The sequence below is a fragment of the Psammomys obesus genome, unplaced genomic scaffold, assembly GCF_907164565.1.
Source record: "Psammomys obesus unplaced genomic scaffold, mPsaObe1.curated_primary_1811, whole genome shotgun sequence".
NCBI lineage: Eukaryota > Metazoa > Chordata > Mammalia > Rodentia > Muridae > Psammomys > Psammomys obesus.
In genome coordinates, this window is record NW_026585686.1 from 13022963 (window position 1) to 13049154 (window position 26192).

The 26192-nt window shown below is 36.2% G+C and overlaps 1 protein-coding gene across 5 annotated transcripts in view; it reads left to right on the forward strand.

Annotated features, from left to right (window-relative positions):
* Ptprd (protein tyrosine phosphatase receptor type D) overlaps positions 1-26192 on the forward strand; it is a gene marked incomplete in the record, with an annotated part of 2622804 nt that overhangs the window by 2408502 nt on the left and 188110 nt on the right. For 3 of the 5 annotated variants that reach the window (XM_055629942.1, XM_055629948.1, XM_055629955.1), the window contains 3 exon segments: positions 3917-4498; positions 15084-15217; positions 19918-20062. In XM_055629942.1, coding sequence (XP_055485917.1) covers positions 3917-4498; positions 15084-15217; positions 19918-20062 — 861 coding nt within the window. 5 annotated transcript variants of the gene reach the window in all.

The window sequence follows — 26192 nt, forward strand, 5'->3', positions numbered from 1 at the left end:
TGTATTTAACTAATCTCATCAGTGGTATTATATAAAATGTCCATGTGTTAGGTTGAAAGATTTATTTCACCTTTTTCTTCCTTTCCTTCCTTTTTCCCTCCCACCCTTTTTCTTTCTTTTGTATACACATAAAAGATATAAGATATGTAATCTAGGGCCTTGGGCATACTGAATGCTCTGCTACTAAGCTACATCATCAGCCCTTCTGAAATTTTAATTTTGATACAGTGTCTCATTAAACTGCAAGCTGTGATTGAATTTACACTGTATCCCGTAGAAACTATCAATCATTGATCTCTTGCTTCAGCCTTCTGAGAAAGTGGGATTACAGATTTTTAGCTAGAACCCACTTATAGATTCTTTCCTAAGATATTAAAGCAGTCTAAATTGGGATAATCAATAGCGTATTTAGCAGCAAGTCTGACTTAGTCACTGAGCAAACAAAATCAGGACTGCTACGCTGGATCCAGTCTGCAGACTGTATTTGTCCAGATTTCTGGATGTAAGATGATAAGAGTCATAAGAAGAATATTAATGTGTCATTAAGTGCATAAAATCTCTGAAAAAAAAGGAAAAACGAGAAAGTGCTGAAATCAGTATGACCTAATAATAGATGCTGTTTGATGGTCGTACCATTAAGAAGAAAAATGCAAATGGATCTTAGTTCTGTCCTTCACCTTGCATATATGAATACCCATTAAATATTTTTCTTTTATAAATATACTAAATATAACCAAAGAAGTCCATTCTGTGAAATATTTTTCAGCAAAGAGGGAGGTGAATTCATGTGAATACCACTTTCTTTTATCCAATACTTGAATAATTCTAGAAAACTTAAAATTGGGTCATACATAGTAAGAGATTTGAGTTTCCATTAGTGCAAAATGAACTCACTTCATCATCCCATTTGGGAAACATGAATTTATAAAATGCAGCACACTTGTTATAATTGATATATCTATAATTATGCATATATAGCCAGTATATCGTATGGCATAAGAAGAAAAGTATATACTAATACCAGTATATCGTATGGCATAAGAAGAAAAGTACACATTACCACATTGCAGCAATGTAATATTATGTCTTATGTAACCTTAAAGTATTAAGCATATTTATTTTACACCTTATAGCTATACAACTTTAATGTATGAAGATATGATAATACAACCACTAATACCAGTTTAATAAACACACCTCATTTAATGACATTATATTTGCCTGGAAAGTTCAGAGTGGTCCACTTTGCCAAATGTCAGTCCAGAATGTTCAAATAAATGTCTTTTTATACACCAATTTTGCAAATTCTCTTTGCTAAGTGTTGTAATTCTATAGATATTAATAATATGCAAATATCAAACCACCTCTTTTATTATAACCATTTGAACATTAGATAATTGGGGTTGCTTAAGACATTAAAGAATTTGGAAGTGATAGTAACACCAAGCTAATTATCATATTCACTTTTGTAGCTTTTTATTTTCTGAATCTTCCTACTTCCTAACCTTTCTTACCTCAAATAATGAAAGAGAAAGGTAAAAATTGGAAAAAAAAGAAACAAAACAAAATAGAAAAGAAGCTAAAGTTTGATGTTCTTGAACTGCCAACCCTGGGGGTATTGTAATTCTGGCCTTATGGTAACAGGGAAATAGTCTGAATATCAGCACTGTTGGTTTTTTTTTATTTGTTTGTTTGTTTTTTGTTTGTTTGTTTTCTGACTTACTATCTAGAGTAAAATTTTGTGCTGAAGCCAGCAGTAAAGATGGCTTCTACTCTTAAGCTATTTTATTTTTTTGAGCCTTGTTCTGTTAAAAAAAAAAAATTCAGGTCTCTAAAAAGATATGTTTATAGGAGGAGTGGATGGGGAGCAGAGAGGAGAGAGGGAGGAACTGGAAGGAAAAAGGGAGAGGAAACTTGGTCAGAATATAATGTATGAGAGAATAAATAAATAAGAATACAAATACAGGTGTTTTTTTGAGTAACTGTAATCTCAGGTGCATCCAATATACAATACAAAAATTTTATTATTGACAAAGTACTTTAAAAAGTGATTTGTGAATGCCTTGAATCTCCTAAGCAATTTTAAAATTATGAAGAATATGATGTAAAATTATTATTGTATTTCCCTTAAAATTAGTTTGTGTGTGTCTGTGTGTCTGAATATGTGTATGTATATGGATAATAATGAGAAAGATCTCAGGCCTCCTCACTTGCCACACAAAGTACATTGTCATTGATCTAAATAATTTTAGATAAGTTATTTATAGCTCTTAATCAGGTTTTCTATTGCTTTATGAAACATATAGCTAACTTGGTCAAGAAAGGGTTTATTTCAGCTTATTGTTAAACACCAGCTTATACTTAAACATCTATTATTGAAGAAAATCAGGCAAGGAACAAAATGCCAAAACCATGAAGTAGAACTAAAATAGAGGCCATGGAAAGTCATTGCTTACTGGCTTCCTTTTCATGAGTTGCTCATCATGCTTTCTTTTTTTTTATTTAATTTTATTTTTTTCTTATCAGGTACATTTTATTAACTGTATCCCAGCCGTGTCCCGCTCCCTCATTCCCTCCCAACTCCACCCTTTCTCCCTCATTTCCACCGTGCCCCTTTCCAAGTCCACTGATGGGGGGGGGGGACCTCCTCCCCATTCATCCAATCCTGTTTTATCAGGTATCTTCAGGACTGGCTGCAAAGCCCTCCTCTGTGGCCTAACAGGACTGCTTCTCCCTTGGGGGGTGGGGAGGTCAAAGAGCCAGTCATTGAGTTCCTGTTAGAAATAGTCCTTGTTCCCCTCACTATGGGAAACCAATTGGTTACTGAGCTACCACAGGCTACATCTGAGCAGAGGTTCTAGGTTATATCCATACATGGTCCTTGGTTGAATGTCAGTCTCAGAAAAGACCCTGTGTCCAGATTTTGTCTTTGTGGACCAAATATTTGGTCCTTGTGGAGCTCCTATCCCCAGGACCACCTGTCTATATGTGGCACTACTCGCAATCACTTATTAAGAAAATTCTACCATAGGCTTATCCACAGGTCAATCTTATGGAAGCAGTGTTTAAATTTTGGTTCCCTCTCCTCAGATAACTCTCTAACTTGTGTCAAGTTGACAATGGATAATCCAGGACACTAAAATTTAATAATGTTCTGTGTCTTATGAATAGGAAAGAACTTGGATACTAGTCCTTTAATAGCAATTTAATTCCATTTCCATATATTTAATATTTAATGTTTATTGGTATTCATTTGCAGAATTAATTTTTTGAATCAGGGAATAAGTGGCCGAGCATTTGAAATAAAAATTGCAGTAATTGCAGTTACTGTTTTTGAGAGTCTCAGACACACTCTATGCATATTACTAGATTAGCTCATTAATCTTCACAGAAAGCCTATGAAATACAGCTACTCAACTATGCAGTACAACACCAGTAATTTTCACATGAGTAAATGAAAGTCAAAAGAAATCAAGTGATTTACCAAGGATAACTTAAGGAATAGGTGGTAGGTTTGAATACCAACCCCCAAATGTCATCACAATCTACTAGTAGGATGGGATCTAGGCTACTTCTATGTATTTTATTGTTTTCTTCATCTATTAGGAAAGCTTTTTTCAACTTGTGGGTCATGAACCATTTGGGGGCTGCATATCAGATACTTATATTATAATTCATAACAATTACAAAATTACAGTTATGAAGTAGCAATGAAATTTTCTGGTGTGGGGGGAACCACAATACAAAACTGTATTAAAGTCTTACAGTACTAGGAAGGTTGAGAATCACTGTCTTAAGACATGTGGCTTTGCTTCATCTGGTGAAATCTTCAATAGGTATCTATTCAGGCTATAGTGATTGGTATAATAGTTAAGAAAAGATGTTCATTGTCTTTTTTTCTTTTTTTACCCCAAAGCCTTACCCAAGCCTCCAGGAACTCCTGTAGTGACTGAGAGCACAGCTACAAGCATCACGCTGACATGGGACTCTGGGAACCCTGATCCCGTCTCTTACTACATCATTCAGCATAAGCCTAAAAATTCTGAAGAACCATATAAAGAAATTGATGGGATAGCAACCACACGCTACAGTGTTGCTGGACTAAGTCCCTACTCAGATTATGAATTTAGAGTTGTTGCTGTCAATAACATTGGGCGTGGGCCAGCAAGTGAGCCTGTGCTAACGCAGACCTCAGAACAAGCACCATCCAGTGCCCCACGAGATGTCCAGGCACGCATGTTGAGCTCAACCACAATTTTAGTACAGTGGAAGGAACCTGAGGAGCCAAATGGACAGATCCAAGGATACAGAGTTTATTATACAATGGACCCCACACAGCATGTCAACAACTGGATGAAACACAATGTAGCTGATAGCCAAATCACTACTATTGGCAATTTAGTACCCCAAAAAACATATTCTGTCAAAGTCCTGGCTTTTACCTCAATTGGAGATGGTCCTCTTTCAAGTGATATACAAGTCATCACTCAGACAGGAGGTAAGTTTGATTCAAGATAAGGAATAGGGCAGATGGCTTGGAAGGCAGATAAGAAAACAATGAAAGAAACAGCAAAGAAAATATAAATCTAAGTTGTTGAGATTTAGGACTTTATGTTGTACATTTAAACTTGTCATGATCTACAAATTTTTTTGAGCTACTATACAAGGGCCACATTACTGGACACACTATTGATAACGTATAGGCTTAACATTGTTAGTGCTAATAATGGATTATTACATCTTCACTGGTTTTGCAAATGCAATGCACATGACTTGTTTTCATGCCTGATGTGGGCTTTATGAGTCACGTGATCTGGCATGTTCACTTCCTGGCTTTGTGTCCCTAAATCTCAAGCATGTTTATAGCTGAATTCACTTCATTTCACTTTATTGCTTTTATTTGGTTCTTTTGGTCACTGATTTTTTTTCCTTGCTATAGTGAATGAAAGATGTTTCACCACAATTATAGTAAATCTATATTCCTGCATTATTTGGTGTTTGCAGTTCTCTGTATTTATTCATTCACTATATTAATATGCAAGGGAATATTGTAAATTAACCGAAGGTTCTTGTTGGAAAATAATAGAGGTATATAAATGTTGTTCTTCTTTTTCCTGACACTTTTTCTTAAAAGTGTCAACTGTTAAATTGATTTTTGTATATCTAGCATCTCCGTAACAAATAAAAATTGCAAGAAAGTGTATGGTGCTTTAAGATTTTCTCATATTTTAACTGTAATGTTGGCATGACATAATTACAACCTAATTCTTAAGCTACAGCTAAGCTTGATGAATTTGGAAGAATTTCTTCTTGGGTCAGCTTTTTGTTACTGTGACAAAACAATAGAAATAACTTAATGGAAGAAATAGTTTATTTGAGCTTACAGCTCAAATAAGTTCTACCCTGTGGTCAGCTGACTCTGAATCTTTAGCATCCTGACAGCAAATATGAAGGAATAAAGTCATACTGGCAGACAAAAGAGGGATAGATTTCCAGCTTCCCCTTCTTTCCACAATCACTCCCTCCTAATTAGTCTACTACATTCTAGACTGCTAAATCCCACAGGCTAGTGAACAAACTTTTGTCCATGCTTTTGTGCACAAAGCTTTAGGTGGTGCACGCCTTTAATCCCAGTACTTGGGAGGCAGGGGTAAGCAGATCTCTGAGTTTGAAGCCAACCTGTTCTACAGAGTGAATTCTGGGACAGCCAAGACTAACAGAGAAACTCTATGTTTAAAAAGTCTCAAAAAAACTAACCACGGTGCTTTGTTTCTCTGAATTTCACTTCGTAAAAAATTTCTCATCGTAACAGTAACTGTAATGCAGAGTTGTTGCAGTTCAGTCTATCTATCTATCTATCTATCTATCTATCTATCTATCTATCTATCTATCTATCATCTATATCTATCAGTCTATCTAGTGCTACTACAACAAAGCAATACACACTTGGTAGTTTAAACAGTAGGGATATATTTCCTCACAGATCTAGGGCTGAAAAGGCTGGAATCTATACATTACAGGATTGCTTTCTGTGAACACTGTGGAAGAAAGTGTGTTCCATACTAACCCTGAGTTTCTGGTAGTTTTCTGTCAATGGTTCATTCCTTGGCTTGTAGAAACTTGCAGTTTCTGAATCTTTTCACCCCGTGTTCTTTCAAAAAGCAAGTATGTGTTCAAATTTGAACATTGGTTTTAAGGATTAGGCCAACTTAAGAACTCCACTTTAACTAACTTGTTCCACTCTGATAACACTTCCAAATCAGGTAACACTCTGTAGAACCTCATCATTCAAATTCTGAAGAGATATTGTTGGCTTCCCCCAGAATGTAGATTAGGTAATGAGGAAGCTTAATAGGTAAAATGTAATAATGGAAGCCAATACATATTGGCCCATATTCTATACAGATCTCATGGGTATTTATTCTTGTCTAACCACCATCATCTTTAACATGAGGAATTCCCTTATGCAATAGTTTTAGTGATTTTGTACCTACTAGGTATTTAGTAGTTAAATATGACCAGAGAATATATAATTTATTAATATCATTTATTTCAAATTATAAAATTGAAAAGTTAAAATTAATTTCAATTCTGAAATATTATAAGTGTTTTGAATGAAGCTAAAGAATAAGCATTTTTCATAAAAACATTGTTATACTCAGTCACTAGATTTGGCTACATTTTATAATCACAAATTTAAGCCTAACAAGCTGCAATGTCTTAATTTATTTTTAAGAGACAAAGGATTTAACTACCTAAGAAACATGATTTTTCCTAAAACCAAATTCAGTCAAAATATGCAAATCCTTGAGACTCATGAATATCTTTATGTTCAGAATATTGAATTACAAAAACTTATCCTTCTATCCCAACTTGGTGAAAAATGTCCAAAAATGTCCAAATGTATTTTGGATTTCTTTTTTATTACCAGTAGACATGAGCAAAGTTTCATGGATATTGTAGTGTACAAGAGCAGTTAAGTTAATTTAATCCAATAAGTTTGCCTTTGGAAGGTCTGACTTAATTCAGTATCCAAATTTAGAAAATGCACTCAAATGTATGAAGGTGCATTAGGTAGCTCTTCATGTCTCTCTCTCTCTCTCTGACTAATGGATTTTTACATGAAGACATTTCCACCAACCATCCATAATTGTAGCTTGAACACATACGGTCATGTAAAATGACAGAGTCAAATACAAACCTCTAAGTACCACAGTGATTGCATGTGTGCTGAAGACTTCATTAGCCAAGGCCATTGGATGTTAGTAGCAGCTATCAAATTTAACATAATCAGTTCTGATGAAGTTAAGTTAATGCTGAGCCTTTTCCTCTTCCTGATGGGCTCATTCCTAGAATCATGGCTATACGAGTGTGTGTTGCCACTGTTGAACACTCCTTTTGGATGGTTAGATAAAAATCTAAGGAAATCACACTTTTCATTACGATTTTTACTTTTAGTAAAGCTATAAAACCATACCATTCAAATAATTTAAGTATTTAATTACATAGACACAAAAAAATGCACTTTGATATCTTCTGTGTCTGATAGGTGCTCGTTTCATTTAATTGTCATGAACCCCAGCATTCCTCATTTTGTTCAAGTCAAATACAAAAATGAATAAGTAAGTAAAACAGTCCTGAAGGACAAAGGGCATTTAATATAGAAGTCATCATTTTGCATTTTCTCTAAGATAATCAGCATCCTGGTGGATAGAAATTGAAGATTTATGTAGTGTATTCCTAGTTGTGGGAAAGGCAGAACATGATACCTTTTCCATGATTAAATCAAAAGACTGTTTCCTCTTGGCTATGACTATTACTAGAGCTGACTATGTTAAACTTTAAATATAAAGTATACTTTGATTAAGATTATTGTTTTCTAGGAATATGGGTCACTCCCCCCTAATTTTTCATAGCTCTATTTTCTGGGGTAATAATCACTTGCAATTAATTTACCTCAAAGTTATGGAGAATGGATGAATGTTGGCAAGGGAAACACTCATACTGTTAGACACACCTCTTGTATTTCACCTAAAACAACCAGGAAGAAAAGTATATATTTCTGGAGTTGATTATTGTAATGGTTGACTATATTTAGTAGGAGGAACATGGACCTGATAAAGAAATCTTAGGAACTACAGCTTTAAAGCATTAAAATAAGTGTTGCTTGTAATTCATGGGACCAGAGGGATGCCAAATCTTAAATTTTGGGTTGTGTGAATTCTGAGTTTTCTTTAGAAAGAATTTCTGATATCATTTGGGTTAATCTTTGGACAAGTGTGTAGACTCCTTTAAGAGTATTTGGTATGGATTGGCCTTGAATTCACTCTGCAGATGAAGATCACTATATGAAGTCCTGATGCCTCCTCTCCCAAATGCTGGCATTACAGCTGCACATCACATAGCCAGCCTACTTTTAGTATTTTAAGAAAGAAAATTCTACTGCAAACTTCCAAAAGCAGAAAATTGTTAAAATATAAATGAGGACATTGAGAAATACTCTTAAATAGGTTTCTACAACTTTCTAAAACATTTCATTACATATACAGGCCTAGATAAGCAAACTATGAAAAGCCTATATTCTGATGCTCAAAAATTTAATTCCACTGTAAAGCTTTCTATTCGTGGTTTTAGCAACGAAGAAAGGAGCAATGGGTATGAATAAACCATGATAAATTTTAACTTCTTGTATTCATATTTAATGACAGTTGACAATGTGGTTGTGGCACTCAAAGAGCAGATTTTACCTGATTTGCCATTCCCCAAGCCCTAAGTATAATTTTAAAGAAATACCTGTGCCACACATCTATTTATTCTTTTCTCAACTAATTTCCAATTTGGGTTGTCATCAGTGATGGCATATAAACTTTTTAAATGTCTAATGGTTACATTTAAAGTTCTAATTGTACATTTCATTTTCTCATGAGTTTTAGTAATATGAAAATTGTTTACTATCTTTGATGTACAGTTAATTAGTGCAGGGACTTCTACAACTCAGAAAAATCTCCTAAGAAAAGTGATCTATAATGCTTATAAATAAAATCTATTTGTGAAGATTGAAGATAAAGATGATACATAAAAGATGATACATGAAGATAAAAGAATGTCAATAGTGATGTATAATATATAAACACTGAGATAAAAACCATATACATATATGTATGAAAAACACATCTATAAATTTATAAATGTAAATATGTGTTTATTAAGAAAAAAGGAATGTAGATATAAAACAGGTCTTCCTATGGCATAATATATCATATACAATATCAGTTAATAGGTGATACAATATTCTTTATCTCTAGGTACTCTGAAGAAACCAAATACATTAGTGTTGAGTCACCTTAAAATATTTCCCTAACTTGTTCCCTCTTTTCTCCTTCTTCTGATATCCATCCTCTTTGCCTTTCTGGATGGGAATTGAGCATTTTAGCAAGAGTCCTCCCTCTTGAATAGTTTCTTTAGGTGTACGGATTTTAGTGGGTTTATCCTATATTATATGTCTATATCAGTGAGTAGATACTATGTGTATTTTTCTGCTTCTGAGACAGCTCACTCAGGATGATCTTTTCCAGATCCCACCATTTATCTGCAAATTTTATGATTTCCTTGATTTTAATTGCTGAGTAATGTTCCATTGTATAGATATACCACAATTTGTGCATCCATTCCTCCACTGAGGGGCTGTTTCCAGCTTCTGCCTATTAAAGAGGACCCCTGAAAGGCTCTGCCCTGCAGACTATCAATGCAGATGCTGAGACTTATGGGCAATCTTTGGGCAAAGTGCAGGGAATCTTAGGAAAGAAGTGGGAAACAGTAAGATCTGGAGAGGACAGGAACTCCACGGGGAGAGCAACAGAACCAAAAAAATCTGAGCATAGGGGTCTTTCCTAAGACTGATACCCCAACCAAGGACTATGCATGGAGATAACCTAAGACACCTGCACAGATGTAGCCCATGGCAGTTCATTATCCAAGTGGGTTCCATGTAATAGGAACAGGGACTGTCTCTGACATGAACTGATTGGCCTGCTCTTTAATTACCTCCCCCTGAGGGGGAAGCAGTATTACCAGCCACAGAAGAAGACAATGCAGCCACTCCTGATGAGACCTAATTGACTAGAATCAGAAGGAAGGAAAAGAAGACCTCCCCTTCAGTGGACTTGGAGAGGTGGATGCTTGGGGAGGGTGCAGGAAGGGAGGGATTAGGACAGGAGGAGGGAGGGGACCACAGGGGGGATACAAAGTGAATAAAGTGTAATTAATAAAGAATTTTTAAAAAAAGAAAAATAAAAAATATGTCCCTATATATTTTGATAGTGATAATTAAGACATTGTATTTTGGAATTTAAGAATACATCTACTTATTTCTCAGGAGTGTTTGTTTTTCCAATGATCTTCAATTTATGTTGGTTTTTTAATTTAAAATCTGAACCCTAGGAAGTGATACTCTTAGTTCCACCCTCAATTTCCAATAACATTTGATTGTTGGCATCCACAAGCTATTTATCAGGAGAATAAAATGAAAACGTAACACATGGCTTGATGTGTACACAGAGTTGAATTTATACATTATGTTCCTAGATTCAACTATTTTTCAATCATTCACAATTGAAAGTTTTTTAAATGTGGAAAATGCATAAGCAATATCTTCTGAATATATTCAGACACTGGGGCTGGCTGAGCTCTCATTCCATAATGTAGCAATCTGTTAGGGCTTAGTTAGACTCAGCATCTCTCTTCATTTAGATATATGCTTTCCTATTGGTCCAAAGCCTCCTTAGTGCACCCTTACTCATCTAGGTATTTGCCTCCTACCTGGGGGCACTTAGATCTCTACTATGTTTCACAGTTTCAGATTTAAGAAATGTGCTATTTCTCCCCAACCCATTTCAAAAGGAGTCTAAAAGAAAAGGATGAAAAGCCTCCAGCCTATTAGATGACAAGACTTTCCATTAAATCCTCTAGCCAAACTTGCATTGTCCAAAAGTTACAAAAGAAAAGGAACCTGTTCCCTTCAGGACATTGGAGTTTCTATTCAATTTATTATTTGTTGTAGAAGCTCTTTACAGAACCAAGCAGAATTACATCAGTTGAAGCTGTGTCACTAAACAAGAATGAAACATTGAGACCAAATGGGAATACAGTAAAGATAAATTAAAAGCAAAAACCAAACAGTGTAAGTAAGCAACAGTTAATTAGGTTTCTAAGATAGTTTCAGTCAGTGTCAACTTACTAGCTGTGGCCAGGGAGCAAATCCTTACCTAACGACTACTCCCCAGCCCCTTTGGAAATGTATGTGTTTCTAATTCTTGGAATCTGAACAGAGTTCCAGTTTTGGCTTGAGTTGTATGTTAAGACAGGCTTCTATATTCCACAGATTCTAGGAAATAAGAGAAAGAAATAAGCAATACAAGTATAAAAAAATTAGTGATTACCACACATTCATGCGTGTGTATCACACCATGAAACCTTCCATCATCTAGATGAAACCAGTGGAACCCAGTTGCAATTACCCCATCTGCCCGATGGCTCTTTGAAACCACTGTAGCATGAGCCAGGCTTTTGACTTTTTACCTGTTAGATAATTCATTTGCCATTTGCCAGTTACCATATGCTTTTATTTCCTTCTGAGCCCCTTGCTTTGCCCCTTGATCTTTTTTGTTCCTTTGTCTTTGTCTCTCAGTCTGAATGATTATGTGAGGTCACTCACTGGCAGGAGCTGGAGAAGAATCATAACCTGTTCAGAAAGCAGTTCCCAGAGGCATCAAATTAATGAGAATCTCAAGGGATAGGGGAATGAGAGGAGAGGGGCATCCAGGGAACATTAGTGGCCCTGGGCATTAATGCAGACATGAATGAGCCACTCTTTCACAGCATGCCCCGTCACAGAAGCTGGTACACAGGAAGAGCACTGTGCTGATGGCCAGGGCCTCTAGAAATAGACTTAAAACCCTTGAATAAAAAGGGTGAGGTTTTCTTATTCTGTAATCATGTTATGGAAAGATGGTTGTAAAAGAAAAGTCATACATTCTATATCTCCAAAGTCCTCTTTTCCTGTGACATTTTTAACTCAAGTGTAATTTCTAAGTTACATCATATATCATCCGCGAATTGTGTTATTTCATGTATGTTTGAGAATGTTTAGTCTCATGTTGTCAAAAAAATACTTTGGAAGCTCCTTTGCCCTTCCTGTGACATATCTTTATTCTTATTTTATAGTTGTTGGTGGTGTTAGTCTTTAAAAATATACTTCATTCTTAATGTGAGTGTGGGAAAATACAGAAAGATTCCGTCACATCATATTGAGACATGCCCTAATATTGAACAATTATCCGGGCATGGGTACTAACAGAAAAGACAGTGGCAACAGCAGCCTGCCAGATGTGCCAGCAAAGCCTGGTGTACCTCATTTCTGTGTATCATGCCTTGAGCATCGCTAATGTGCTTAGGAGCTAAGAGGAAGTTTGGATTATGAAACTTTCTTGAGTAAGGTATTTGAAACTGAATAATTACTTATTATGTCTCATGTGTGATGCTTTCAAATTGTAAGTTAGGTCGATTGAATGAATACTATGAGAATGGAAGCTGACTTCTGCTGCCACAGTCTCATGGAGTACTTTTTTTATTTTTCTCTCTGGTTTATTTTTATTTTTATTTTTTTAGTATTAGTTACAGTTTATTAACTTTGTATCCCAGCTGTATCCCGCTCCCTCATTCCCTCCCAATTCCACCCTCCCTCCCTCATCTCCTCCCAGCCCCTTTCCAAGTCCACTGACTGGGGAGGACCTCCTCCTCTTTCATCTGACCCTGTTTTATCAGGTATCTTCAGGACTGGCTGTAAAGTCCTCCTCTATGGCCTAGCAGGGGAAGAGTACATCTTGTAATCTTACTATTTGTGTGTAGTTTAGGACTAAGCCACTAGGGACAGTAATATGCTTGCATTCGGTCTAGTTAGACACTGTGAGTAACATAATACAGGAGTTAAAGTAGTTATTTATATTTAATAGAGTTTTGGTTTCCTTTTCCTTCTAATTCTTTCCTAAGATGTAAGTTGTTAAGATAAAATTTTGAGGGTTTATTACTGTAGTCTCTATTAAAGAGTCAGGTGGGATTTTATAAACATAATTAGTATCTTATTTAGGGTTTCTATTGCTGTGAAGAGGAACTGTGATCACAGAGACTCCTATAAAGGAAAGCATTTAATTGGGGATGTTTTACAGTTCAGAGTTTTTAAATCCATTGTCATCATGGAGGGAAGCATGGCAGCATGCAGGCAGACAAGGTACTGGAGAAGGAGCCTCAGAGCTCTAAATCCAGATTTGCAGGAATGAGCAAGAGACAGAACCACTGGCCTGGCTTGAGCTTCAAAACCCCAGAGCCCACCCCCAGTGACACACTTCCTCCAACAAAGCCATATTTATTCCAACAAGGTCTCATGTCATAATCCTTTAAAATAATGCCCCTCCCTATGAGCCTACAGGGGGTGCAGGAGAGAGTTTCATTCAAACCACCACAACTGAAATTAATACTAACTGAACTCATAGATACAGTTGTAAATATTGGCAACTTTTCTATAATTAGCACTTCTTAGTTTCGGGCTTTCTTAGGCATATTTAATAGTTCTTTTTAGTTTTTGAGAATATAATATAACTACATTTACTCCTCTCTTCTCCTCTTGCAAATCCTCCACATAGTTCTTACTTTTCTCTTTCATATTCAAGGCCTCTCTTTCTTTATATTGGGTATAGGTCTGTGTTTATGTGTGTTCCTAAATATAAAAATGAAACATGATTAATCTATATAGTTCTACATCTATGTATATGATTTCAGGGTTGAACATTTGGTATTGGATAGCCAACTGGCATGCTCTTCCCTGGAGACTATTTTTCCTGTTTTCTGCATTCCTGACTTAGTTGCTTATAGTTCTTTGTGTGGGGTGGAGGCCTCCTGAGCTTTGCCTCTCCGACATTAGCATGTTTATTTGTGTTATTCTTGTTCAAGTCACGTTTAGGCAGTTATGGTGGTGAGATTTCATGGGCATAGGTTCTGATATTGATAGGAGACGAAAATCCATAGCAAACTCTCTGTTCCTCTGTTCTTAAAATCTTTCTGCCCCATTTTCCACAATGATCCATGACCTTTAGGTGAAGGAGTTGTATTGTAGATACATTAGTTGGGACTGTGTTCCACAGCTCTGCATTTTGGTCAATTCTGGATTTCTGTAATGGTCTCTATCTGTTGCAAAGAGAAGTTTCCTTGAAAAGGGGAGAAACTACACTTAACTGTGGATATAAAAATAAGTGTGTAGAATGTAGTTTAGGGGTTATATGTGTATTTTATATGAACCATATCATATTTTACAATATTATATGAAATCTATAATTTTACTGTCTTTACAATTGAATTCTATAATATACACATAATGAGTGTTGATTCTACTTCATATTGTGTACACATTAAAGTATTCAAGGACATGATAATATTCATCATGTTACTCTTATTCTTTTGAGGAGTTTAAATGAACTCTCTTAAAGGAGGTCCTTACATCCCAGGTGATATATGGTCCTTCCATCCTTCTTTTTTTTTTTAATTTTTTATTAATTACACTTTATTCATTTTGTATCCCCCCATAAGCCCCTCTCTCCTCCCCTCCCGATCCCACCCTCCCTCCCCTTTCTGAATGCATGCCACTCCCCAAGTCCACTGATAGGGGAGGTTCTCCTCTTCTTTCTGATCTTAGTCTATCAGTTCTCATCAAAAAGTGGCTGCATTGTCCTCTACTGTGGCCTGGTAAGGCTGCTCCCCCCTCAGGGGGAAGTGATCAACGAGCAGGCCAATCAGATTATGTCAGGGGCAGTCCCTCTTCCCATTACTATGTAACCCACTTGGACACTGAACTGCCATGGGCTACACCTGTGCAGGGGGTCCAGGTCATCTCCACGAATAGTCCTTGGTTGGAGTATGATTCTTCCATCCTTCTTAAGCCTTGCACTTCATTAAATGGTTCCTGTACTTAGCCAAAAGAATTTCTTAATCCTGGCTGTGATGGTGAGCTTACTCTTTTGCCTTCCTCTTTTTAGTACCAGGGCAGCCACTAAACTTCAAAGCAGAACCTGAATCTGAAACAAGTATTTTGCTGTCTTGGACACCTCCACGTTCAGATACCATTGCCAGTTATGAACTGGTCTACAGAGATGGGGAGCAAGGAGAAGAGGTGAGACTTTTTTTTTTTTCTTTGTGGAAAAGATATATGCATGGAAAGAGGAACTTGACCAATACCTCAAAAGTTAATTTGGAGATTTTGGAGTTGGGAGACACAAAATCTATTGTTCTAGGTGAAATTCTTTTTAATTCAGCTTTCCAAGTTGGGAAAGTTTGCATATATACTATATGCAAGCATCAGGTAATATGGGACCAGAAAAAAATCCATGAGGTGGAGAGATACCTTCATTTCTCTTTTGTAATTGCTCACAGCATTTATTTAGGCCATTATGCAAACATATGACCAATTGAGATCTTTATGCTTTTCAGAGTTATCAAGGAGATGGATTTTTTCAGGCTGGTTCAAGAGAAAGATGTCCATAGCAAATGATCATGCTAAAATTATGATATGAGTATTACTATACATAAAATGTTAATAATACTGTGGAAATAAGATAATATATTGTTAAAAGTATAGAAATCAAAAGAGAAATGAAACTTAATATCATTCACAGTTACTGTTAACCAGTACAACTCTTTTTTTCTTTCTTTCTTTCCTTCCTTCCTTCTTTCCTTCCTTCCTTCCTTCCTTCCTTCCTTCCTTCCTTCCTTCCTTCCTTCCTTCTTTTCTTTCTTTCTTTTTTATTAGTTACATTTTATTAACTCTGTATCCCAGCTGTATCCCACTCCCTCATTTCCTCCCAAACCCTCCCTCCCTCCCTCACCTCCTCCCTGCCCCTTTCCAAGTCCACTGATTGGGGAGGGCCTCATCCCATTTCATCTGACCCTGTTTTATCAGGTATCTTCAGGACTGGCTGCAAAGTCCTCCTCTGTGGCCTAGCAGGGCTGCTTCTCCCTTGTGAGGTGGGGAGGTCAAAGAGCCTACCATTGAGGTCCTGTCAGAAATAGTCCCTGTTCCCCTTACTATGGGATATCAATTGGTTACTGAGCTACCATGGACTTCATCCCAACAAGCACAACTTTTAAGAGTTTCACTTACAAGCCATTAATTTTTATGGCTGTCTTATAAGTTACAAACTATTTTTAACCCTGTTCATGTGGAAGAAAAAAGATGAATAAGAAAAAATACATACAACTTCCAGTGTTTCACATCAGTGATTGCTAGAGATGATATTTGAATTGAGACAAGCAGCAACGAGTATCTGTCCTCATCCATAAGCTTGACTTTCATTTGGATTGTATCTAGAATAAAGTCTATTTCCAAATGGTACTTTAGGATACACTGAGCATTGTCAGAGCAGGAATAGGTAATTTATCAATAAATATATTTTCTTTATTGGGAAATCCCATAAGAAATACTAGGCAAAAAAGTTTTGAAACTATATTTTAAAACTCTGTCTGTGTAACTCATTTTGCTATATATATTTCATGTCATTCTTTACAAGGAAAAAAAAATTCAAAAATGTTATTATCCCCCAAGTTTTAACAACCTCAGATATTAAATAACTACTACAGATTGAAATATGGTACATTCTTTTGAATTCTATAATAAGTTGCTTCATTCTTTAAAAAAAAAAAAGATTTATTTATTTAATTTTATGTATGTGAATGATCTACCTGCATGTACACTTGTGTGCCAGAAGAGGGCATCAGATTCTAGTCTTTTGAGCCACCATATGGGTGCTAGGAATTGAACTCAGGTCCTCTGGAAGACCAGCCAGTGTTCTTAACCACTGAGTCATCTCTCTAGCCCCAAGTTACTTCATTCTTATAAAATCCTATTTTATTATATATCCTAGAACTTATTCTAGAGAATAAGTAAGTTTTATTGTTTGTTTTTGTTTGTATGTTTGTTTATTTTCAGAGACAGGCTCTCACCCTATAGTGTAGCTGTCTTGGAACTATGTAGTCCAGGCTGGCATTGAACTAATAGAGATCTGCCTGCCTCCCAAGTGCTAGAATTAAAGGTATGTGCAAGCACAAATGGCTGATGTATAAGTTTAAAACCAAATGATTTTTTAATTAAATAATTTATTACTTTGCTTTCTGTTGCTTTGGTAAAGGCCATGACCAAAAGCAACTGGAGAAGAAAGGGCTTATTAGACTTCAATGTCCTAAACACAGTCTGTCAATGAGAAATATCAGAGCATTCTCCTCCAGCTCGGGACTACCTGCCAGGGATATCAGGACCCACAATGGGCTGGGCCCTCCCATATCAATATTTAATCAAGAAAATGTCCTATGGGCTTGCCTACAGGCCATGTGATGTAAACATTTTCTTAATTACTGTTCCCTCCTGCCAGATGTATCAAGGAGGGGGAAAAAGAGAAAATAAAGAAAAACAAACAAATAAATAAACAAGCAGCACATTTGAACTCTTTGTCAACTTAACACACAGATGAGTCATTGTTAAACCATCATCATTCTTTTCTATCCTCAGGAGCTCATATTAATATTACAAAGTAAAACATGGTATAACTGTAAAAGTACCATAACCCTAAAACATGTGAAAAAGTTCAATCTCATTTGGGTGGCAGTGGAGCACGCCTTTTTAATCCCAGTACTTGGGAGGCAGAAGAAGCAGAAGGATCTCTGTGAGTGTGAGGCCAGCCTGGTTGGTTTTCAGAGAGAGAGAGAGAGAGAGAGAGAGAGAGAGAGAGAGAGAGAGTGTGTGTGTGTGTGTGTGTGTGTGTGTGTGTGTGTGTGTGTGTGTGTTCCAGGACAGCCAGGGCTACACAGAGAAACCCTGCTTGAAAAACAAATAGAAAATGTTCAGTCTCTAAAATATCCAACATTTCTTTAGAAGTATAAAGTCCATTAACTGTGGGGTCTTATAAAATAAAGAATAAATTGCATACTTATTCCAAAAGAGAAAAACCAGGGCACAGTTACAATTAAGACAAAGAAAGAAAGAAAGAAAACAAAAACAGAATCCAGCATTATAAATAGCTTAGTGCCTGCTGTCTTAGACTCCCTCATTATTTTCTGGGTTCTGAAGGGCTTAACCAGCTCTGTTTCTCTGCCTATGCTACCCACAGCACCTGCAACTTGTTTTGTAGGCTAAGGTTAGGTCTGGCTTGTACCTGCTTCTGTCTTTGGTGGTCATTCCACAACCTTGGCATCTCCAGTGTTCTGGGATTTGCACTGTAACTGATGCTACCACCTTACATGTATTGTCCTAGTACAGCAATACTTTTTGCTTTAGTGACACTGGTCTTTTGCAAATTACAACCAAGCCTTTATACCATTGACTAGAAACCATAGTCTTGATTCAAATAGTCCCCATAGATTCTTTAAAGGACTCTTAAACTTACCTGTAAGACCTCACAAGTCAGTCATCTGTTGTCTGCATTGCTCTCGTTATTATCTTTCAAGTTCCCCCAGAGCAGCTCACTAAGCTCTGAGCACTCAGTGGCTTTTCCAAACCAAATTTCTAAGTGCTTCTATGCCCTCCCAGAAAGAAACCTACCACATGGTAAGATATATCCCAGCGATATCCCTTTCCTGGTAACAATTTCTGTATTAGTTAAGATTGGACATCAGGGTTTATTTGAGGTTCATATCTTGACTATAGTTCGTCATTAGTAAAAATCAAGGTTGATACTCAAACAGGAGTATGAACTAAAGATTAACCATGGAGGAATGCTTCTTATTGACTTGATCCTTATGCTTGCTTATCTTGCTTTCTCCCACATGTTAGGACACAGTGCCAGGGTGTTATTGCCTACAGTCCTCCCACATCAATAATTTATCTACATATTGTCCCAGAGACAGGTCAATGTGTTAGAGACATTTCCTCAATTGAATTTCTTTTTTTCCAAGATAACCCTAGCTTGTTTCAAGTTGACAAAAACAAACAAAACAAAACATCAAACCAACAAAAACCTAAAAAACACAGATAACAAAGCCAATATTAGAAAGTAAGTATTAAGTATTAAAAAGTAATTTTAGTACCATCAGCAAATTCAGATATCTTTCATGTTTTTGTTGTTGTTGTTCTGTTTGTATGTTTGTTTGTTTTCAAAACAGGTTCACCTCAAACTCACTAACTAATTGAAAATGACCTTAAACTATGGTTCTTCTTGCCTCCACTTCCCCAGTGGTGGGATTATAAGAATGGATCACAGAATCTAGTTTTTGTTACTTTTTTGTTTTCGTAGTGGTTTTTGTTTTGTTTTATGAAAATTTTTATGAACATCAGGACTTTCTGCACATTATGTATGCTGTACTTTATTAACTGAGCTATGGCCTGAGTCCCTCACATCTCTTTTATAGCAACGTCTTGTAAAGTGTTGCTAGTTCTGGTCATATGATATTTGCTCCCCATTTAGGTCATAGATAGTTCTAGAGGGAAACCTGGGTGTGTGATTGAATGGAATTTTGCATGTTCAGCAGCCTCTGTAACTAAGGTTGTCCAATGTCCTTTTCCTTCGTGTTCACAGCACCTTATACATCTTCAGGGTAGAGTGCCTCCTGGCCTTGTCCTCTCCTTGCCTCTTATTTTGTGCTTGTGAATAATTGTCAGCATTGGAAAGATCAACATTGGTGTCACTGTTTCAGCCACATTTTGTAGGAAAATACTTCAACTATGGCATCTTCATGTTATAATTTCTAACATAGTCCTGGTATTGTTGATTCTTTTACTATATTTGGATGGCATGTGGTTAGGAGAGAAGTCTAATGTTACAAATGTTTATTTTGCTACATTTGTACCAGCTCACAGGAAAATGATCAACTCTTGTTTCCTTTCAGCAGCGAGTCACCATTGAGCCAGGCACGTCCTATAGGCTTCAAGGGCTGAAACCAAACAGTCTGTACTACTTCCGTCTGTCTGCACGCTCTCCTCAAGGCTTGGGTGCTTCTACAGCTGAAATATCAGCTAGAACCATGCAATCAAGTAGGTGTCTCTCTTTGCTTCCTTGTTGCCCATTTCTCTTTAGGAGATGTTTCTGACAACCGTTTTGTTTTTTTGTTTTTGTTTTGATCAACAAACAAACCTGCTAATATGCTAAGTCTACAGCAGGTATCTCTGGGGCAGTAAACATCCTACTTAGGAGACAGGACACAGATACGTTGTTTTCAAACATGGCTCAAATAATAGACCCTGCTTTCTACTTCCTAAATACAAAATTTCAGAGAAGCTAATCTACCTCCATAACTAGGAAAAGGGATACACTAGTTAGATCTGTCCTTATCCAGGAAAAGATATGGCTGCAAAATTCAGGCTGAAAATACTGCAGAGAAATCAGGCAAGAACACATCGGAGGATGAAGTGGCAAATGAAAAATTATTCCCTTTAAAAACAAGTGATTTTCATGTATTTGTTCCTACTCAGGAGGAAAGCTCAGTGCGTATGATGGATTGCCTATTCTGTGAGTGACCATGTAGACTTTGGAAATATTCACAGAAAATCTCTATTTAGATAAAACTGAGAATAATGGAGTAATCATAGGCACGCCTGCACCTGAATGTTATTTTGTTTCCTTAACTTCACTGTCTCTTTTGAGCCTCCCTGCCTCAGCACAGCTGCTTGTTATAATGGGCCTTCAGCATGCATAGTACACATTGTTTTTGTTTGTTTGTTTGTTTGTTTGTTTATATAAATATTACCTAAAAGACTGTTTTTGAATCAAAGTGTGATGGCTTCTAATACTGCCATTCCCTTTTTTATAAGTATTGACAATTAACCATCAGCTCAATTTATCTGGAACAGGTTTGCAGCTATTGTCTGGGATTTTTGTGTGTTGTATTTTATCGGTATTTCCTGACACGGTGATGTATTGGGATAATTTGATGGGAAATTGCTCAGAAGATGACCAGCTTATTTTAGAGTGGACAGTAAAAGTGTGTGCTTTATTCTTATGTAAATCTACTTTGAATGAATTATTAAATACAAAAATGAAACTACTGAGTATAAAATCATGTAATTCTTAAAAGATTCTTTGGGGGATAACTAGGTATTTTTAATTGCTGTGTTGTTGACCTTTTGTAAGTGATAGCTGATTTTTTTCAATTTTACCAAAATTTGCTGGTGGGATCTAATTCTTTACTAGCAATGGTGTCACGAGAAGAGTTATAATAAAAAAGCTGAGAGCTGACATAGGGTAAGTACAGTCAGAATCAACAAGCCTGACATTGCCCTCGGTAGGTAAATCCTGGCCTGTGCATTTTCATTCTTTAATGATTCTGCATGATTCTCATTTTATTTGGGCGACAATCAATATTAGATTAACACTTTTCATTAAAACTGGTCAGGCTGCCTTAGATATTTTTAGATAGGGTGAACCCTTTTATGTTTGTTGGGGTTTCTTTTTTTTTTTTTCTTTTTTTTTTTAATTGAATAGGAGGACAACTACCAGTTACTGTGCCTTTATACACTTAAAGATCCTTCCACAAATGAGTGCTGTGTATGAATTGTCCTTATTCTAGACTGTGGAAAGAAGCACATAGAATAGACATGGAAATGAAATTTCTAGAATCTCAAGTTTACAAAAATAAAATTAGTTGAGATTTGGGGTTACTGAATAGTCAGAGTAGTGGGGATGGGAGATACCAAGGAGTTGGTTTATAAGAAGAATTTAAATTTCAGGTAGGTAATTTTATTTGAGGCTCTATTATCACAAAGTTTCATCTTCACACAGTTCCCCACTCATTATTTAACAGTTATTTTGACCATTGATTCATTTTTTTTTTGTTTACTCATGTTACTAAGCCAAGGTACCTAAATTTATGTTAAAATTTTAAGTTTCAAAGTATTATTTTTGTTTTTCTGTCCTTATTGTTCGTTTATTTATTTTTATCTTTTCTTTTGTTTTATCATTTTTTTCCAACCACTCCTGTCCTTTCACTCAAATCCTCCTTTAACTCACTACCAAAATAAGAGCCATCAGCTCCTCCTCAAGATATTAGTTGCACCAGCCCAAGTTCCACTAGTATTTTGGTAAGTTGGAGACCTCCACCAGTGGAAAAACAGAATGGCATTATCACTGAATACTCCCTCAAGTATGCTGCAGTGGATGGAGAAGACTACAAGCCTCATGAGGTTTTGGGAATTCCTTCGGATACTACCAGATACCTTTTGGAACAGCTGGAAAAATGGACTGAATACCGGATCACAGTGACTGCCCACACAGATGTCGGCCCTGGCCCTGAGAGCTTGTCCGTGTTGATTCGAACCGATGAAGATGGTATGTTGCCTCCGCTCGTCAGTCCGCACCTTCTGACACAGTCTGGGTCTGCTTTTGATAGGCTAACAATTACTCTTTTTTACTTTTTCTGCTCATCATTTTTGATCCAACATTTCTATTATGTAACTGTTTTTGCCAAAGACTTGTCTTTCCTACATCCTGGGCTTTTCCTTTTTCCTTTTTCAATTTCAGTGCAACAGTTTTCTGCCTTTTAAAGGGACACTCTGCTCCTATAGTCCTCTGATCCAGATTTTCTCTGTATCTTCCTCTAATGTCTCTTCTGTTTTTCTTGTCATTTTTAATGAATTCTCTTTTCATATCGGAATTAACTTTCAAAACTGCTACCTTCTTACTGTTTTTTGTCTTGCAATTTTTGGCATCTGTTGTATGGAACGGCTTTTTGATATGAGGAAAAAAAAGAAGAATCCATATAGTCAAGAAATTTTTTATTCTGCTGTTAAAAACAAAACCTTAAAAAAACACACAACTGTCAACAATCTGTTTTTGTTATTATTTCAATACAATACTTCTTTGTGGTTTAATGCTTTGGAACTCAAAGCATCTTCCTTGGCTTTTGTACTTTTTTTTTTTTTTTACATGTTTTTCTATTTCTCTGATACTCTTTTTTTTTTTTTCTTCCATTTTGGTTTTTGCATCGGTCATGTTTTTTGATCTTTTCTTAAAATTTAGAGCAGATTGGTTGAGCACTTTCCTTAGTTGAAGATGTTTGTGTTCTTCAATGAAGCATAGCGGGTCTACTCATTTTTAAGTAAAGAAAGTGCTCTCGCTGGGTGGCGAGTGCCTGTAATTGTCTTTTACCCATGATGTTGTTACAGTTCCCAGTGGTCCTCCTCGCAAAGTCGAGGTGGAGGCTGTCAATGCCACAGCTGTTAAAGTCTCGTGGCGCTCACCTGTGCCCAATAAGCAGCATGGACAGATAAGAGGATACCAGGTGCACTATGTGAGAATGGAAAACGGGGAGCCCAAGGGCCAGCCCATGCTGAAGGACGTGATGCTTGCCGATGCACAGGTGAGCCTGTTTTATTAGCTAACATTGCTTCTAGACTGTGCTCAGTATTTAATCTTCTGCACTTCAGAAAATTGACATTAAATTCTAGACTTTAAAACTCATTGTTGTATATTTACCTTTTAAATTAAAAGTAACCTCAACTAAAAATAAACTGAAATAAATGTTTTTAAGTTTGATTAAGAGTCACTTTTTAAAAATAGATATTCTGTTCTTTGATCTGTATCCAAATTCGTACTTCTGACTTCAAGGAATATTGAGCCTAACTAAATCAAAATAAATTTGGCTGCTGTGTTTAAATACTTGGACCAAGGTTGATTTAATTTATTAATGTATGACTGTTTCACTACAGAACAGACATTTTTATTCAGGGGACAAAACTTAGTATTTTATTTAGTATTTCATCAGGTCACATATTTTATGGGAATGATTGTTTTCTGTCCCAGGAGGTCAAGATAATGACATCAGTGATAAAAATTAAATTAAGGTTTCCGAAAAGGTAAATATGATCTTCTTGGCTGAACCAAGTTGAGAGAATTACTAAAGAACTGGGGAAATGTCCAGTCAGTAAAGTGTCTTCAGAGGGAACCTGAGTATATGTCTCAGAGCCCACATTTTAAACAGCCAGGTATGCTGGTATACACTGGTAATCCTAGAGTGGGAAAAGCAGAAGTACGGAGATATTCTGGCCAGCCCATTTAGCCTACAACAAGTTGAAGGGTAGTCAGAAACGCTCCTTCAGCATAAGTGGGACTGTGCCTACGAATGACACCCAAAGTGCTCCTCTGGCCTTCTCAGTCATGCATTCGCATGCGTATGCCCTGACACTCACACACCCACATGCACACACACATTTTTATATGTGTGTGTATGTATGTCTGCACACAGACACATAGATCCACACAATCCTGCAACCCTGCTGTATAAACAGCCTATACAAACAAAAGACTTACAAATAATGCACACTTATATATGAGAGATATTCTGTTGACCTTAGGGAAATGATGGTCCCTTTCTGATTTGTAGTCAGTTGTTTAAAGCAAAGCATATAACATCATTTTCGCTGTAGAGTATAGGTGTTTAAAAGTAATCCCCAAAATGAATATATAATTAATCTCCTTGTACCTCAAATATTTTTCTGGAAGAAATGGGAACACTCCAGTTTCTAGCTGCACTGTTGAAAATGGCACATAACTCAGTGTGTAGCTTGCCATTGCGATTCCCCTAGTGTTGGGATACTCTGCTTATTAGATATGTAAGATCCTTGATGCTTTGCTTGAGCACACTGTCCAAACAGTGTTTATGTTTGCTTCTATTTTGAAGCATCCTAACTGAAATCCTGAAAGGATCTAAATTTGGGGCTCACTCCTATGACCCAAAACTTACTGGTTTGCAGAGGTTCTGCAAACATAGCTGTTGTAATGCCTTTAACAATAGAAAAGGCCATCAACAACTCTTTTCATTACAAATATGTATTTTATTATAGTCCTGCTAAAATACATATGTATTATAAGGAAGGAATAAAGGCAGATTTGGGGGTTCTTTCAGACTTTGTCTAAGGGAGACTAGATTTGCCTGTAGTCATAGACTTTAATAAATATCAAATCATATCTTATGTGTAATGTGTATGTATACACATTTCTAATCCTAATTGTTTGAGTTCATATAACTACTGAATCAATTCTCAGAAAGGCTTTGAGTCTCATCATGGTAGGACACAGTTGTAAATGGAGCTAATTTACCTCAGACTCACCCTCAGTGATGTGTTTCATGCCATCCAGTCCCTTAAACCCCAAACCTGTTATTCAAACTTTGTTTAAAACCCATTGTCACTTGAATAAAAATGGATGCATAGTAAAAAAAAAAAATTATATAAACAGAGTGAAAAGAGGCCATTAAATGTTCACTTTAAAAAGGATAATTATAAAGTTGTTTTCAAAAGTACAACAATTTCAAATCCTGGAGGGCCATCAAAAGTCTACTTGACTTTTTGTAATTTTTTATTTATACTATACTGCTTTAAAGTAGAATATTCTATAATATAATGACAATAAAGTTATTGTTGCTATTTTAAAAATCTTAAATTTTGGAAAACAAAAGCAAGATCGTGCTTTGATAGCCTTGGTTTCAACTGCATCTCTCTCTGCCTTTATTGTTATGTAGCTGATACATCATAATGCACCTATTCCTTGGAACGTTGTTGTATGTGTTGTTTTAATGACTGCATTTTCTTATTTTAAATTAAAGGAGGCTAACATCATTTTTATAAGGGTACAAGTTTCTCTTCATTTCTTTTTATTTTGTCCCCTCTTCCCAACTTTCTAAACCTCAATCAGTGGGAATTTGATGATACTACTGAACATGTGAGTAAATTTTTCCTGTTTGGCCAAAAATCAGACCTTATATGCTTGTGTTTTTTTGAGCATCAGTCTTTTACTCACTCATGATTTGTTATCACATTTGCTTGAATGCATGGACTAATGTACTATTTTTAATTTGTATTAACTATGGAGTACTTTTCAGTTTGTTTCTGATTTTGTGAAATTAGCATGGTGCTACTGATTACATAAAGAAGGTCATGAGCTACTAGTATTTATTTTGATTTCTGCTGCTAACTCTGTCTTGTTACACACTTAGAGGACATGTGATTTGAATGGAGTTGTTCCACATAGATCATATCATGTGTTTGATTTAGGTTACTAATATTTTCCACACCAGGGTTATATAGTAACTGTATGATATAACACAAACCTGACAGTGATTAAGTCCACCTAGACTTGGCTAAATTTTGTCACATATAGAAAATAAATGAA